General features: G+C 32.0%; 7 protein-coding genes across 8 annotated transcripts; 5 read left to right on the top strand and 2 right to left on the bottom strand.

Annotated features, from left to right (window-relative positions):
* Window positions 1–82: 82 nt before the first annotated feature.
* Bap55 (Brahma associated protein 55kD) lies at window positions 83–2,813 on the bottom strand. The gene is made up of 6 exons (XM_070309999.1): window positions 2,682–2,813; window positions 2,176–2,521; window positions 1,742–2,071; window positions 1,423–1,674; window positions 1,132–1,329; window positions 83–1,050 (listed from the first exon to the last, which is right to left on the bottom strand). The coding sequence occupies exons 2-6, from the start codon at window positions 2,500–2,502 to the stop codon at window positions 835–837; spliced, it is 1,323 nt and encodes a 440-aa protein (XP_070166100.1). The 5' UTR covers window positions 2,503–2,521; window positions 2,682–2,813; the 3' UTR covers window positions 83–834.
* A 349-nt stretch (window positions 2,814–3,162) lies between these two features.
* Window positions 3,163–4,409, top strand: Rpii18 (RNA polymerase II subunit RpII18). The gene is made up of 3 exons (XM_070309736.1): window positions 3,163–3,598; window positions 3,882–4,034; window positions 4,115–4,409. Exons 1-3 carry the CDS (start codon window positions 3,573–3,575, stop codon window positions 4,323–4,325), a joined length of 390 nt encoding a protein of 129 aa, XP_070165837.1. The 5' UTR covers window positions 3,163–3,572; the 3' UTR covers window positions 4,326–4,409.
* Window positions 4,410–4,595: 186 nt separating this feature from the next.
* LOC138940482 (translocase of outer membrane 7) lies at window positions 4,596–5,261 on the top strand. Its single transcript, XM_070309423.1, has 3 exons — window positions 4,596–4,818; window positions 4,905–4,953; window positions 5,059–5,261. The coding sequence occupies exons 1-3, from the start codon at window positions 4,719–4,721 to the stop codon at window positions 5,072–5,074; spliced, it is 165 nt and encodes a 54-aa protein (XP_070165524.1). The 5' UTR covers window positions 4,596–4,718; the 3' UTR covers window positions 5,075–5,261.
* Window positions 5,262–5,342: 81 nt separating this feature from the next.
* On the top strand, window positions 5,343–7,695 carry LOC138940481 (aurora kinase C). The gene is made up of 5 exons (XM_070309422.1): window positions 5,343–5,983; window positions 6,084–6,699; window positions 6,809–6,943; window positions 7,012–7,402; window positions 7,496–7,695. The coding sequence occupies exons 2-5, from the start codon at window positions 6,128–6,130 to the stop codon at window positions 7,586–7,588; spliced, it is 1,191 nt and encodes a 396-aa protein (XP_070165523.1). The 5' UTR covers window positions 5,343–5,983; window positions 6,084–6,127; the 3' UTR covers window positions 7,589–7,695.
* Window positions 7,696–8,102: 407 nt separating this feature from the next.
* Smid (nuclear valosin-containing protein-like smid) lies at window positions 8,103–12,567 on the bottom strand. The gene is made up of 11 exons (XM_070309834.1): window positions 12,341–12,567; window positions 11,929–12,147; window positions 11,508–11,855; window positions 11,073–11,378; window positions 10,498–10,717; window positions 10,120–10,402; window positions 9,601–10,048; window positions 9,318–9,485; window positions 8,931–9,257; window positions 8,613–8,822; window positions 8,103–8,524 (listed from the first exon to the last, which is right to left on the bottom strand). The coding sequence occupies exons 1-11, from the start codon at window positions 12,488–12,490 to the stop codon at window positions 8,399–8,401; spliced, it is 2,805 nt and encodes a 934-aa protein (XP_070165935.1). The 5' UTR covers window positions 12,491–12,567; the 3' UTR covers window positions 8,103–8,398.
* Window positions 12,568–12,983: 416 nt separating this feature from the next.
* Nd-15 (NADH dehydrogenase (ubiquinone) 15 kDa subunit) lies at window positions 12,984–13,903 on the top strand. Its single transcript, XM_070309587.1, has 2 exons — window positions 12,984–13,090; window positions 13,464–13,903. The coding sequence occupies exon 2, from the start codon at window positions 13,471–13,473 to the stop codon at window positions 13,798–13,800; it is 330 nt and encodes a 109-aa protein (XP_070165688.1). The 5' UTR covers window positions 12,984–13,090; window positions 13,464–13,470; the 3' UTR covers window positions 13,801–13,903.
* A 479-nt stretch (window positions 13,904–14,382) lies between these two features.
* Atpsyngamma (ATP synthase, gamma subunit) lies at window positions 14,383–16,782 on the top strand. Of its 2 annotated transcripts, none has more exons than XM_070309877.1 (3): window positions 14,383–14,492; window positions 15,258–15,807; window positions 16,167–16,782. In XM_070309877.1, exons 2-3 carry the CDS (start codon window positions 15,278–15,280, stop codon window positions 16,531–16,533), a joined length of 897 nt encoding a protein of 298 aa, XP_070165978.1. In that variant the 5' UTR covers window positions 14,383–14,492; window positions 15,258–15,277; the 3' UTR covers window positions 16,534–16,782. The 2 variants fall into 2 exon arrangements, with proteins under 2 accessions (XP_070165978.1, XP_070165979.1); XM_070309878.1 differs by lacking the exon at window positions 14,383–14,492 and adding an exon at window positions 14,521–14,630.
* The last annotated feature ends 622 nt before the right edge of the window (window positions 16,783–17,404 follow it).

The raw sequence follows: 17,404 nt of genomic DNA, 5'->3' as shown, positions 1-17,404 counted from the left end.
ATTGTAGGCACACAAAGACAAATTGTACTTTTCTTCAGTATGTCTTTTTATTTATACAGTTTAATGAATAATGCTGCTTCTTTGATCAACTACTAATTAAGGTATTTGAAAAGAGACAAATTGCTTTTCCTTTGTATCTTCCATCTTATACCTATTTATTATTTCAATGGAAAATACATGTATGTACTATAGAAGGAAAGTTGCTTCAGTTGTTTCAGGTGAACATATGCTCTTTATACTTCCTTTCTTGTAATAACATTTGTTAGAGCGGGATCAAATGTCCACAATTCCAATGTGATGCGTATAATATTACTAGCAGTGAGACTAACAGGACATTGTGCAAATGTGGTGAAATTGATGGAATTACAGATAACAAGTTTAGACAGAGCCTTTGCTATGGTAAGTTTTATAAAAAATCTTATTACAATTTACAAAATTTCGTCGTTTTTCCATAGAGTATATCGGTAATAAATAAAGATAATAATTTTTCCATTTCATTTGCTTATAGCATAATTCGGAATATAGAGCGTAATATCACTTATAATATACCTATCTATATGTATTGTATGCGCAAATGCTATAGTAGACATTATAATTTGATATAACATCACAAGTATATTTGTTACCATAATATAACATTATGAAAAGTGATTTTATGTAAAAAGATGTTTTATGATCTCATATTCTTTATGGATAATAAAACAATGCACACACAATATCATAGAATGTAAGTTTTTGTATCCCGAAAATTATACTCACTCTCTGTGCAATGTTTCTCTGTACAAATCTGACGCTCTAATATGACTCGATGAAAACACAACGAAGTATCACGGTTTAAGGACATTTTCTTTCTACTTGACTCTTTCCACTCTCTTCATATTCCTGACTGGAGATCCACATTTGTTGGAAAGTACCAATCGATGCCAAAATTGAACCACCTATCCAAGCTCCGAATCTCCTTTCCGCGCAACCGTTCGCGCTAATCAATTTGAGACGCATGCTAGAAGGTATTCTCATGGACAAGTCTCTATTCAAGCGCTCCGGAAAACCCTATATGATACAATAATCTATTGGTATATGCAAAGACAAAATAATTATTTATAACTAATATCCTATTTATTAAAATTGTACCTGAATAAACGAATTGCCACCAGTTACCACAACACTCCCATAAAGCGCCGGTCGTACATCAACGTCGCACATGCCAACACTGGTCGTGACGATATGTCCTACTCCCAACATGGTATTACCAACCATACCGCCGCGCATCTGTACCATACTAGGATCAAATAACGCTTCTGGTATTCGAAATCTTTCACTTCCAAAGTCCTTCAAAATTTTTATTTTGATCATCTCTTGTTTTATTAACCAGATATAATTTTATATAAAGTCGGAGAAACATTAAGATATATATATACATACCTGATGATATCCAGTAGGGAATTCATATTGTACTGCAGGAATTGTAGAAACAATTTTCTCATCATATGGCGTTTCTGATACCTGGAGAATTGTGGCCTGAAAATCCTGAATTACTTTCTTCACCATATAATTATGCCAAGACTTAGTGACTTCAGGTAAACCTTTCTTTTTAACCCATCGTGGTTTATCATGATCCTTGATTACCTCTTTGCTACCCACCATATAAGGGGGAGACAAATCGATATCATTGTCCTGCATTTAATCGAGATAAGTAAAATGAAGAAGACTTGAAAGTATTTAAATACACATATTCATGTACCTGTAAGAACTGTCTGCATTGCATACTTATGTAATCTCCACCAAGAGGAGATTTAACAATAGCTTGTGTCAATACAAATCCATCTTGCACAGGTACTGCAGAAGTATGTGTAGCACCACTATCAACAACAATACCAGTTGCTCTGCCATTTGCAAATGCAGCTAGAACTGCATTCTTCACAAGAAAATAAGCTGGTACATTGTATTTTTCAAACATTAATTCGGTTAGCTTTTCCCTCTTGCTGCGCATATTCCACGGTGATTCAGAGAATAATACAGGATGATATTCAGCATCGGATTGGATTATTTTTGAATATGTATAATCTAAAACCTAAAAGAGAGATAAATATATACAACTAAGTATCTTCAATATGAACAATTTAATGCATATAATACAATACTTAAATTTTACATCGAGTATTACTCATTTCCTACCTTTTCAAAATGATCCCAATCTTCAATCATACCATCTTTCATATAACTCGCAATCTCCATATTTTTCCGTGGAACATGAAGAATTGTGGTATCGATGTAATATTTAGTCCCGCTTTGCGTGATATTGCTATCAGGCTTCTTATCATCGATATCCATAGGCTCGTTCTTAGTGACTGTACCATTGGCATCTTCTCCGATACCAACGACAGCTGGAATTTCTGCCTTTGGGGTATCTTCCTGAGCATAACCCACTCTTAAGGAATGATGACCCAAATCAAAGACTAATGCTCCTATCTCATCTCCACCATAAAGCATACCTCCAGACATTTTGAAGATTGTAGGATTTCTTTAAGAGAATAATGTTTGTAAGCGTTAATTTATCTTTTCTTTTCTTTCTTCTCTTGATATTATTAAATATTATTGCCCGATAGTAATGGCAATTAATACTAATACAGCAAATCTTCTATCTTAAACATTGTATTATTCATAAATGAGTAAATACTCACCCCGTGACTTCCTTACAAAAATAACTCAAGGAAAGTGAGTATATGTTTATTTAACGACTACATGAACAATTATTCTTGTGATTTTTACGATACATGTATCAACCATAACCTCTACTTGGCAAGACGCTTTCAATGCCGCCGCAGGGATTCATAATGGCGGCATAGCTACGCTCCATTGGACGAGACAAAAACTTCAAAGCGTTTGATTGACCAATCAGGATAAAAGAATTTTTAAAACCCCGTATCAGACTACGCATCGAAAATTAAAGATTAAAGCGGCGTTTACAATAAGATTTTAAGCCCTAAGCTTTAAGAAATTGACCAATCACAATCAAGTATGAGGAGAATACTCGACTGTGATTAGTCAGTTTCTTAAGGCTTAGGGCTTACTACACTTATTGTAGAGCCAGACTTATGTCCGGTTTCTTCACACCACCCGATAGCTATCCTCCAGATAAAAGTGTCCGTCCGATGATTCAATTCGTCGATTCCGCGAGATATCTGCCGGATAAAGTTATCGGGAGGTGAAGAAACCGGGCATTACACTATAGGTTTGCGGGCTCGCTTAAGCTCGTGTCAAACTACGCATTGAAAATTGAAGATTAAAGATTGGAATTTGACTAATCAGAACAAAAGGGACTAAAATTTCTTTGTCCTGATTGGTTAAATTTCAATCTTGAATCTCAATATTCAATGCATAGTCTGATACGGACTATAAACTATCGCTCTCTAATGACAACGATAATTGTGGCAAAAAACGTTAGAGAATCCCAAAAGGTGATTTAATACTTTGACAGTTCTCTCGATTCTCTGCCAACGATAAATGATTCAATTTTCAAGCGACGTGGTAATAATATAGCATCTGTGGCTTGTATATGTACTAAATAAAAAATGGCTGATGATTTTGATGGAGACGAGTAAGTATAATGCCAGTTTCTCTGACGTATATACATAGAAGTATATGCATGTTGGTATATAGGAATATACATTTTATAGGTTATTTTGCATTTCATTAATATTACTAATTATGCAATCGATTTTTTTTTATAATTTATGTGCTATTCTTGTTATAAACTAAAGACAATAGGTTGAACGTGGTTGAACTAAAAAACAAGTGGTTGAAAATTATTGAATTAATAGTTTCTCTCTATAGTTTATATGCATAATTAATGTTATTCCAGTTAATCTTATTATTTGTAGGGTCGCAGATGATTTCGATGATGTAGACGACGAGGACAACATTGAATTAGAGCCTCAAGAAGATGATGGTGAAAATATCGAATTGTTGAATGCTAATGAAGCTACTGCTGGTGTTCAAAAGTCAAAAAGGATAACAACAAGATACATGACAAAGTATGTGTATTATATATGATATATTATTTGCAGAGTGAAAATATAAGTAACTTCAATGATATATTAAATTTATTTTACAGATATGAAAGGGCAAGAGTTTTAGGCACGAGAGCATTACAAATAGCAATGTGTGCTCCTGTAATGGTAGAATTAGAAGGGGAAACTGATCCGCTGCAAATTGCAATGAAGGAATTAAAGCAAAGAAAAATTCCCATAATTATACGTCGCTACCTGCCCGATAACAGTTATGAAGATTGGGGCATTGACGAACTTATTATAATAGATCATTAATATTAGTATAAGTTGTACAAAATTCGGTATATTTTATATTAACTATGTATCATCAATACTACAATACATTATTTTATTATCCTACATTTTTTATATCAATATATAGTGAAATTTTTACATATTTTGTTTCTTAAAAAATTATTTCGTCTTCCTGCACAAGACAAAAATGTTAATTATAATAATTATGATACAATTCTTTTTATGTATTTTTTGAATGAAAAATGCAGATCTATAGTTCACGATTTGACGCGAGAGGTCCTCGTGGTTTCTTTAGTCATTCTTAACCTCGTTGATCAATTGCATGTTACTGCAAGATAAAAATTTCACGCCTATTATTTAGCACGAATATACGAAATACCGATTGCAATATTAGGAAGACAGAGAAGTGACAAAATGAGTTTAAATCCGACCACAAAACAAAGAATAGCCATTGTTTTGGACGTAAGCAAATTTGTGTTTCAATGGGGCTTTATTCCCGCTGTCCTCTTCTTAGGTTAGTTTCTAAATTTTATATAACATCACACACATCTCAAATATATATAATAAGATATTGAAAGAGAAGAAAAATTAAATTTTTAGGATTCAGAAAAGGTGCAGACCCAGGCATGCCTGAATTAACTCTTATGAAGTAAGTAACTCTGAAACAGAATTTTTTACAGAACCGTTTCTTTTCAAGCAATTATACTTTTAAGAACAATATATTTTCTAACAATTGTTTTTTTTTTTTTTTCAGTTTATTGTGGCAGTAAATTCTCTCTTCTTTTCATTAAAAAAAATTGTATGTATTATGTATGTACACATACACACATACACACAAAATAATTGATAATTATGTGATGGTTTCCCCCATAAAATCAGAGTAATGTATTTTATTGAATAAATATTAAGACATTGAGACATTGAAATAGATAATTTCTTATTATACATATATTTATGATATCTTGCAAAACATTGTGTTAATTCAAATATAAACAATAAACATTTATAGAAAAAAGGATTCACAACTGTTTGCATTAATTTTATAAAATTTCTTATCTGTATCGTTAGATATCAGTTATGTTACAATATGTATATGTACATTTTTTTTTTCGCGTGGAAGATTGAAAATTAACTAATGAGAATATGATTTTTAATATCTACAAACAGAAAAACGATATCGCGAATCTAATTGGCTGCGCCATCTTGTTACTACTATCTTGGTTGCGTTCCGATATTTACTGCTAATACTGAAACTCTATAGTGTACATGACGTAAACTATAGATGTTCAGTACTGGCAGTGAATACCGGAACACAGCTCATAAAATTAGTCGAGTCTCTTATCTATATTTTCGTTGTTAAATGTGACGTACTTCGCATTGGCCAATCAACGAAGAGCATTCGGTTCAGTCTTCAGTTTGATTTCGAAAAACCGTTTGAGGAGAGGTTGAGGAATCTCCCAACTTCCACATTGACACTCATTTCATCAAAAGTGAAGACTTTTCAAACATCGTATATTTTTATTCATAGATAATTATTTAAATTGAATTCTTAGACAATCATTTATATGAAAAGTATAATATTCTATTATTAAAAATAAATATAAGCTTCGTGTGTATGTGATAGTAAATTGACGTTTATAAAACTTAAATACACGATAAAAGTTAAATGATTTATCACGGTATGTATATATATATATATATTTCACGACTTATAATATAATTTTTCTCTGAAGTATAAATTACTGCAAAATATTGTTCATATCCTTATTTTTATTATAGATCTGGGATAAAAAATATCGACTGTGAAAAATAGAAAGCTTGAAATGGATAAAGAAAATAAGACACATCAGTTAACTACACAAGTATTGAAAGGCAGCAGTTTTAAAAGTTTGCATATTTCCAAAGCAGCTTCGACATATAATATTTTAAAAAATATGGAAAATGCAAATAATGACAAGAAAAAGATCTGTGAAATTGACTCAGCAAAAACTACAGACTTAGAAAAAAATAATATTGTGAAAAAATCTGTAGAATTAATGCCACCACCTATGTTAGCAATTGCACCTAAATCAGTCAACTCTATCCAAGACCAACAAAAATCTAATAATGAACATAACAAAGAAATAAGGGATAACAAAAGTGATGATGTTCAGAAAGTTTCCAGTTCAGATACAGCTAATACAAATACTGAAAATCAAAAAGAGAAGAGATGGGTATTGACAGATTTTGATATTGGTCGACCTTTAGGCAAGGGAAAATTTGGTAATGTATATTTAGCCAGAGAAAAAAGAACAAGATTTATAATAGCCATGAAGGTGCTTTTTAGATCCCAAATATCAGATGCGAATATTACGCATCAAGTAATAAGAGAGATAGAAATTCAAACCCATTTAAGGTATTACTTTTTATCAATTATCTATTATATTGAAGGCTATATATATGTATACATATAATGAGTTAGATAAAATAAAAGTAATATTCGACATGAATCTTATTTTTCACAGGCATCCAAATATTTTGAGGATGTATGGATATTTCTATGATGATAAACGAATTTATTTAATATTAGAATATGCTCCAAAAGGAGAGCTGTATAAAGAACTAAATAATCAACCTAATAAACGATTTGATGAAGTAAGGTAAGTGTTTATTGAAAAATTATTTTATATAAGCAATTAAAATTAATCAACTTTAAAAAAACTTTTAGAACAGCAAACTATATAGCTCAATTAGCAGATGCGTTAAAATATTGTCATAGTAAGAGTGTTATCCACCGTGACATTAAACCAGAAAATTTACTCCTTGGATTAAATGGCGAAATAAAAGTAGCCGACTTTGGATGGTCTGTGCATGCTCCTTCCTCTCGACGAGACACTTTATGTGGCACTTTAGATTATTTACCACCTGAAATGGTATCTGGCAAAACACATAATCATACTGTTGACTTTTGGAGTGTTGGAGTATTATGTTATGAATGCTTGGTTGGTAAGCCTCCTTTCTATGCAACAACTAATGATGAAACTTATGTGAATATAAAAAAATTGCGATACACATTTCCAAGCTTTGTTAGCGAAGATGCAAGAGATTTAATTTCAAAAGTAAGTTTAATAAGTAAAATTTAAATATTGATAATATATATATATACATATATATATATATTATTTTAAACTTAATTCTTAATTATATTTCAGCTAATAGTTATTGATCCAGAAAAAAGATTAGATATGGATGGTGTCCTCAAGCATCCTTGGATTGTAAAAAATCGTAAACAGGAAAAGGCATGAGTAAAATATAATTATATAATACAGCATATAATTGCATCATATTATATAAATTTGTCACAATTCTGTATGAAATAATTATCACAGAAAATTAATAACAAATAATTTGTACATAGACTATTCATATCGTTTATGCCTTTAAAATATCCTCTCGTATATATATATGGTTTTGGGATATGTTTAGTGAGTTTTAGTTTAAATAATATTTAAAGTGATTTATGCAAAGTATATCAATAGTATTGACATCTTTTATAATTTTTCGATATCTATTTTCTATCTTAGTGGAATAGACTAAATTGCTGTGAGTCAAATATGATTGAATAAACTAAGAATGTATGAATGATTTGTGTATTGTGGTTATTAAAGAATGTTTAATAGAGAATATACAAATAAACTAAAGAGAAATGGATTCTATTTTAAAATACATGTGCTTTTATGTATGTGTGTGTGTGATTAAATTTATGCATGTAATAAGAAGTATATTATTGAACGTAAACTTTTATTGATGAAAATTTTATTAAGGATTCTTGTTACATTAAAGTCATACATGTACATGTTTTCTATACTCATGTATCTAAAAAATAACGACATAATGCAACTCTTTGTTTTAATCGTGCATTTTAAAACGATATCATTGATTATCATTACATTATTAAACATTAAAGCTACGTCTATTTACGAATCATCAATATGTGGGAACTAAACTACATCATTAAAGGAATACTTTTTGTCTGTTTTGTGTAAAAATTATATAAAGTGTTTGATAATGGAAGAATTGTTTAGCAAATTTCATAAACTTTTAATAATTGTACTTTATGTTTCCATTGGTTCCATGACTACATCAACAATTGGTGCATCTATTGGTGTTTCCATTGGTGTAACTTCAGAGTTCTTTCTAACTGAATATAGCTTACTAAATTTTTCATAATATTTAATATCCTGTACAATATATATCGTTTATTATTTGTGTTATAATCGAAAATATGTGTTGAAACATATAAATCAAATAAGTACTCTGCGTTGATACCACTGCTTGTTGCACTTTATCAAATGCCCGATAGATGTGCTGCATAGAAATTTCTGATTGTCCATAACCAGCTATTATTTCTTTCAATGCTTCCATGCCAGCTTCCTTTATTAAAGCTGCTAAGTCTGCACCAGTATAACCTTCACATTTATCATTATATCCCACTTGATTTAAATCAACATCAGTAGCAAGCTTTGGTTTTGTTGCATTCTACAATAAGTTGCATAGGAGAGAAAATATTAATTATTTAATACAATAAAATATTTCTTTGTATGTTTTATACATATATATGTAAAATATATAAATATATGTAAATACCTTTGTTATTGCACGTAAAATATCAACCCGATCTGATGCTGTCGGAAAACCAACATATAAAATTTTGTCTAATCTTCCTGGTCGCAAAACAGCTGAATCTATAATGTCAGGACGATTACTAGCGGCCATCAGAAATACTCCTTGTCGACTTTCCACACCGTCCATTTCTGTAAGCATTTGATTTACGACACGTGATGTTGCGGAATTATCGCCTTCTGTTCTTTTAGGACATAACGCATCTATTTCGTCAAAAAATATGACGCACGGCACCGAATTTTTTGCTCTTAAGAAACATTGACGAACTGCTTTCTCACTTTCGCCAACATACTAAAAATATAAAACAAAATTATTAGCTCCCTTACATTCTCCTTACTATGATAAACTTACCATGTTCAAAAGTTCAGGTCCTTTAACGGAAATAAAATTAATTCCAGCTTCATTAGCAATGGCTTTGGCCAATAATGTTTTTCCACAACCAGGTGGACCGCATAATAATACTCCACTAGCAGCAGATAAACCTAATGCATTAAAGTGTTCAGTGTGTTTAACAGGAGCCTGCAATATAAATAATTATATCTAAATAATACCGAAAATTCGATATTAAAATAAATAACTACAAAAATTTTAAAAGCATAAAATATCAAGTATAAAATTTTATATTGATATTTACAAGAATTGCCATTTGTAATTCCTGTCGTATATCTTGCAGTGAACCAACATCATCCCATGTTACATCGGGAACTGTTGCAAATCCCTCCCTTTTTGCTGAAGGTTGAACAACACGTAAAGCAATTTCAAAATCACCATGCTCAATGCATAAAGTTGACAAACACTCTGGGGAAAGTGGAGGTTCGCTACGCAACCAAGCCAGTAAGCTTGAAAAATCCGATGAATGTTCTTGTATTACATCCATTTCGGTACTTTCTAAGCTTGGATTTTTAGGTGAGTCTCTCAGGTACATAGAAGTGTCTTCTATTGCAGTAGAAGCTTCTGTTGTAATATTAGTATCAACTAAATTTTCCAAGTTTTCCTGTGCTTTCTTTTCAAATTGCTTATCAGTTTCGGTTATTTCTGGCAATTTTTTTGTCTGTTTTGATCTATTTAAATCCTCAAATACTCTATAAAATTTTATATATGTATTTATATTATACATATATGCACATAATTAAAATCATTTTTAAAGATTTACCTATCTACAGCAGCCATAGCAGCTTCTCTAATTAAGGCAACCAAATCTGCACCTACAAAACCTGGAGTAAGGGAAGCTATTGTCGACAAACTAATATTAGGAGCCAGTACAACGTTTTCAGTATGTACTGCTAGAATCTTAGCTCTTGCCTCTCTGTCTGGTATTCCAAGGCACACTTCACGATCAAAACGTCCTGCTCTTCTTAAAGCAGGATCTAATGAATCAGGTCGATTTGTCGCTCCAATTACCAATACTCTATCTCCATTTTCCTTTAGATTCAATTCTAATAGAAAAAAAGGAAAAGTTGTAATTGTGCTTTATAAAGACCGATATAGAAAATAGAAAATATAATGACAATATGAATCAATAGTATTTTACCATCTAAGCTTGACAATAATTGTGCAACAATTCTTCTTTCCATCTCTCTTTGAGCTGTAGCTCTATGTGGTGCAACAGCATCTATTTCATCCAAGAAAACAACACATGGTGCAAGAGTTACAGCTTGCTCAAACAAGTCTCTAATACGAGCTTCACTCTCACCAGATACTCCAGCCACAAGCTCTGGACCTGCTACTTTTAGTAGAGGTATATTTAATTCCTAATAAAAAGGACACAAAATATTATTATTAGAGAGAACTGCCTTTCTGTATACGAAAAAAAGAAAAAGAGAGAAAGAGAGACAGATATAGAAAAACAAAAATACAACTTCTATACAACTTTTACAATATCTACAGAATATTATGAATGTATTGTTTTATTCATTATAATATATATTATATATATTAATATATTATTATGTATATATATATATATATATATTATTTATAATTATTTATTTAGGTTATTATAATGAATATATATATATATATATATATATTCATTATAATAACCTAAATAAATAATTCTATTTGTAGCATATATTAGAAATTTTCTAGAAATAAATATTATCTTACTCCCGCAACTGCATATGCCAATAATGTTTTTCCGCATCCCGGGGGTCCATGAAGTAAAAATCCCCTTAGTGGAGATATACCAAGCTGTTTGAAGATTTCGGGATGTTTCATGTGAGCCAATAATTTGCAGACAGATTTTAAAATTTTGTCATTACCTCCTACATCAGAAAATGTAATTTTTGGTTCTGTGATAGGTATAGTTCTTGCCTTTTTCGTAACTGAGAACTGCCCATTATCATTTTCTTTGTCTCTTTGCCGTTTTCTTGTAGATTCTACTAGTACTTGTTTTGTTATCTCATTCACAGGCTGAAAAGTAACAGCGACAGATATTAATATAAGATAAATATATTTTTTATCTTTTAATCTAATATTGTTTAAAACTTATTGTTAGCAATCTAAAATCTTAATCATGAAATCATATATAAATACACATACTATTTTTGATTTCACAGGTGTTTCTGATTTTGAAGCTAGATTCTGATTTTCTGGTTTTGAGGCATGTATTTCCGGCTTTGAAACAGATGGTTCAGAATTTGAGGTAGATGTTTCTGGCTTTTCAGTAGCTGTTTCTAATTTCGGAGTAATCATTGAAGGTGTGTGCAAAGATTCATCTACTACATTACATACATCGAGTGCCTTTGTCTCTTTATCAGCTTTAGATTCATTTTTAGATATATCATCATCGCTACTAATGTCAATCAATTCTTTATCACTCGAGTTTCCATTCTGTTTCTTATACATATGTATTAGCATGTCACTTATTGAAGTCTGTTGCATCTCCGACTAAAATTGAATATAGTTTTGTTAAAAATATTATACTGTATAAATGTAATATTTAAGCATTATATTTAAATACCTCAACATCGACATCCTCAAAATCGTCGTCGTCATATGCAGGGGATTCGCGTATCGGAGGCTTCTTTGCAAATATTTCTGTAAGCTCATCGTAAGCCTTACGTACCATCCCACGAAATGCAGCACGTTTTTTATTACGATAGTCTCTGTATCGCCTCTGCAATGCATCTGCCATCTCATTGACATCGATGTACACCTTATTTTCATTTTCATGCATATACTGCAAAACGCGTTAAATTAGATATAGTTACAGTGGTATAAAAATTAAATTTTCCTAAGTAATCATCACGTTCGTATATTCGAAGAACATAGAGCTATCGATGTAACATTGGCGCATTTCTATATACGTGGTAGATATATTGTGATTTCGTCAAAGAAACAATCGAAATGAATAACCTCATGTGACACGTTACCGTTTGCACGCGTGCGATCAACGTTTGATCCCGGAAACATCTCTGGTCCATTCTGTGCTTATTGTCCATGTGCCTCGACCTGTAATCACCACTCGATCCTTGTAGCGGGATGATATCGATTGACGAGTTCAATTTGCCCACTTTCTGCATATTCTCGGATCCAGCGAGATCAGATACCGTATGCGAATCGTGTGAGAGACGAGACTTACAATTATTCTCGTAAATTATTCTCGTAAATTATTCTCGATCCAAACCGACGTGACTTCAATTCACTCACATCACTTACTGTAGTATACAATAGTATACAAATCTGTGCAGGTCAATCCGCACTACTAGCGTAACATGGAAAAGAAAAACCGGCATAATCGACGTTTAAATCGGGCATGAATGGCAATCAGCCAATCAGTAATTGGCGTTACAAAATACTACGAACCGTTTGATTGACAAATCAGAGACGCACTCCATTTGACACTATTTTCGCTTTAAAGCGCAAGATTCTTTGCCCTGATTGGTCCATCAAACATTTTGAAACGGAGATAGCGTCAAATGAAATGCACCTCACATTCACTCACAATCAGGACAAAGATTTCGTTGCCTTGATTGAATATTTCGAAGCATTTGTAATACCAAAAGGAATACGTATTAGTATCTATGTATATTAGTATCTATGGTTGACACAATTATATAACCAAATTATTCAAGTGATTGAAAACAAATAATTGAAAGCTCAAGGGTTTATGTATGTCATTGGTAAGTAATATTGTACGGATCCTCGTTTTTACATGCGCGATAAAAACAATAATTACTATTAACATTCTGTATAACATTGTAAATTATGAAATATATATATATATATATGTATTACATTTATAGATAAGAGTGTTATTATATTTTTCTTGTCATCCTTTGTTAAATCATTATTATAAATACTGAAATTATGTATTATTGTTCGACAAAGAAGGTTGAAATCAAGAAATCTCTGTATCTCTTGAAAATTTATTAAGCTTGATTCGAGAGAATGTTCATAATAAAAATTATATCCAAGATATATCTTGAATGACATATATGGTATCATCAAATGGTATGTTATGCATTGCATATTTCTTAATTTTGCTCTTTTCAGGTACATTATGCTAGATCACGAGAATATCACTGGATTAAAATGGGGCGCGCCTATGTTTAAGGGACCTGTTACAGATTTCTTGGCTAATGTACGAAGTCTTCAATGTCTCAAGGACTGTGCACAGTATGAGCTACAATATGTCGATTGTATGGAAGCGTACGGTTATCACAGAGGCAAGAAAGAATGCAGATTGATATTGGAAGATATGTATGAATGTGTGATGAAAGTAAAAAGATTACATCGCGTTGAAGCAATGGAGCAAGAGCGATACCGTCAGTATAAAAATGGTGAGAGGGAAAAACTTTGGGCAGAAACTCCACCGCTCGATCTATTTTGAGTTATTACTCTCTGCTAAGACATATAGTTCACATATAGATATATTGTATTCGCTATGATATATGATGATTATAGATGACAAGTTTTATCATCTATTAAAAAAAAAAAAAAAAAAAAAAAAGAAGTTTATTTGCAAATTCCTGTCTCTCTATTCCTAGGAATGTCTTGTCAATGTAATATTTGAAAATTGATATATGTATTTTCCTCTTCTTAAATCTATGTTTTATTAATGTTCTTAATTTTCTTAACGTATATTACTTCTATAAAAAAAGTTTAATTAACCCATATTATAGACATAAACTATGAAAAAATTATAACATTGGAGATCTCTCGAAGATCCATTGGCAATTTGTAGAAAGATCTGTTACGATACATGAATATCCAGAACTTTGGCTATATAATGAAAGATCTAAAATAATTATCTTTTTTCATCCATATATTTCTTTTCATACAATAAAACTTCCAATAATAATATAAGCATGAAATATAAATCGTACACAGATCTATATCACTTTTTCTTATCGATAGTGACGTTCACTGCTTACAGATGACGCGCAGATCTTCCTCGGTAATTGCGAATTCGCCTTACGATCGCGTTACGTGTTACGTGTGCACGGATCTCCTTCGTGGGTTTCCGCATACGGAAGCGAAGAGCTTTTTGTGATTTCGTGGAAATTATTTTCGGAACCAGTGGTGAGTCGATTTGTTTGTATCGCTCGTTCCAAGCTGCTCCCAAAATATTTGTGTCACGTACTCGATCTGATATTCTGTGAAAATGAGCTGAGGATTTATTCGTATGCACATTCCCTGACCAGCCCTCCCTGCTATTATGTAAATGATAGTGATACTGTGTGTGCCGTGTTTAAAATTGTCCATTATATTGTCAAAGTTTGTCAAACACATATTATTGTAATTATAAATTTAAATCGATTATGTTCAATTTTGTATATTATGATTACTTTATCGGCAAAAAATGATGAGTTAGAAAAAGGATATATTTTATAAACGGAGAGATATATAACTAAATGTATAAAAAACCAAAAATTTTTTCTTATATCTTTTTATGCAACATATTTATTATTTATAAAAAATTGTCATTTACATAGATTATTTTGTCATAAGACTACTCATGCAATATTATTACTCCTGTATGTCATGGTTTTTCAATACATTTCTAATTACTGTGTTAATAATTTTTTACAGAATGGCAAAAAATTGAATTCTACATTTTAATTATCTGTAAATGATGCTGAAAGTAGCACGAGATATGATATTTTTATCATAAAATTTAATATAAGAATTGAAAATTAACATTATATAGGATATTTGAATATTCTGTATAAAAAATAATGATGTTAAATATATAATATATTTCGCAACTTGTAGCAAAAGAATTGTAATGATTGTTAGTTATGGTTTGAAAAATATCAATTAATTTGTAAAAATTTGAACTTATAGGAGTCCAATATCCAATAACAATGTTCAGCAATCGTCTGTCAACAATCCTGCGATTGGCTGCGCAGGATCAGCAATGGCAATCGCAGAGAGGAATGGCCACTCTCAAGTCTATCTCTTTGCGTCTAAAGTCGGTCAAGAATATCCAAAAGATCACGCAATCTATGAAGATGGTGTCGGCCGCCAAGTACAATCGTGCAGAGCGTGACTTGAGGCAGGCTCGTCCTCTCGGCATTGGCACAAAGACGTTTTACGAGCAGGCTGACATCCAAGCTCCGCCAGAGGAGCCGAAAAAACTCGTCATTGCCGTGACTAGCGATCGTGGTCTATGCGGCGCCGTGCACACTGGGGTATCTCGTAACATTCGCGATCGGTTGCTGGCTGATCCCAAGGAACGCGAGAACACAAAGATTATATGCATTGGCGAAAAATCTCGGGCGATCCTCCAACGACTATTCGCGAACAATATACTTTTCGTCGCATCCGAGGTTGGCCGTAAGCCGCCGACATTCAACGATGCAGCCAAAATAGCTATAGAAGTAATGAATAGTGGGTATGTTCAGCTCAATCAAATATATAAATCCAAACACATTATATAGCATAAATAATTAAATAATGATTATTTTAATAGATAACTTGTAGTAATTATTAAATTACTATTTAAATAGTTAATTTACAATGCTATAATATATTATTCACCCTACACACACACGCATACACACACACACACATATTACTTTTATGTATATATTATATCTAACTTTTATATTACTATTTAAATATTCATGACTTGATTTGAATTTTTTTGTTTTGGATATGTAGAGCATGTATATTTGTGGATTGTTAAATTTCGTTAAAGATAAGGCACCCTGTACAAGTATGATGGATTATAGCTATATTACTTTTTTGCAGTTATTCCTTTGGTTCCGGACGTATAGTGTACAATAAATTTAAATCTGTGGTGTCATATGCGGTTAATGATTTGCCACTATTCGATAAAAACGCGGTGGTTACCGCACCGAAGCTATCAGTGTACGATTCACTTGATGAGGAGGTGATACAGAGCTATTTGGAGTTCTCGCTTGCCTCATTGTTGTTCTATTCGATGAAAGAAGGTGCTTGCAGCGAACAATCCAGTCGTATGACAGCGATGGACAATGCGAGCAAGAACGCCGGCGATATGATTGACAAACTCACTCTCACTTTCAATCGCACTCGGCAGGCTGTGATCACTAGAGAATTGATCGAAATTATTTCCGGTGCCGCAGCTTTGGATTAAGAATATCCTGGAGGATAATTAGTTTCTCAATTTCTAGTGCAAGCAAATAGAATGAGAATGTATTGTTGGAAAAAGAAGAAAAACGAGAGAAGAAAAGTTTATTATGCTGGCGAAAGATGAAATTCTCGATCGACTTGGATGGTGTTCAATCACGACCAAGAACTTCACAAATTTAACGTTATTTATATGTCCAACCTGTTCAATAAATCGATCGAATTAAAAAAAATCGCACGTTTCAATAAAATATAAGTTACGTGTCCTATTATATAATACAAATTCCATATAACCATAAAAATTCTCTGCATAATAATCTATATAAAATTGATAAATTATGAGTAAAATAAGAATGTGTAGGTAGATAATTCAGTACATTCAGCTTGCAATAAACATGTAAATATATATATATATATATGTATGTAAATATGTAATTAATAAATAAAGATCGTAATCCGAAATTCATTGCCAGTATTGAAAATCTATTGTTCATATAACGTATATTATAGATTTTCAATACTGGCAGTGAATTTTGGAACACGGCCACGACCAAAGTTTGATAAGCGGGGAATACATACTTGCATAAGCGCATAATCATAGGCATAAGGAATTTGATTGGTCCATTTCGTTATGCATAAGAAAATGGACCAATCAATTTCCTTATGCTTGTGATTATGCGCTTATGCAAAAGTGTGTGCTCCCCGCTACTGTCAAGCTAGCGCCAGATGATTATGCGCGTATTCACGATTCGTTTATAATTCGTGAATAACGTGGATGGATGATTCGTTAAATTCGACCAATCAAATTTCTTTATACCGTTCACGAATCGCGAATTACGAATCACGAATTGCGAATACGCTCATAGTCTGGCGCTAGC

The sequence above is a fragment of the Polyergus mexicanus genome, unplaced genomic scaffold (assembly GCF_030449975.1).
Source record: "Polyergus mexicanus isolate NDT 795.1 unplaced genomic scaffold, iyPolMexi1.0 SCAF_17, whole genome shotgun sequence".
Lineage (NCBI taxonomy): Eukaryota > Metazoa > Arthropoda > Insecta > Hymenoptera > Formicidae > Polyergus > Polyergus mexicanus.
This window is presented reverse-complemented; position numbering and strand designations above follow the sequence as displayed.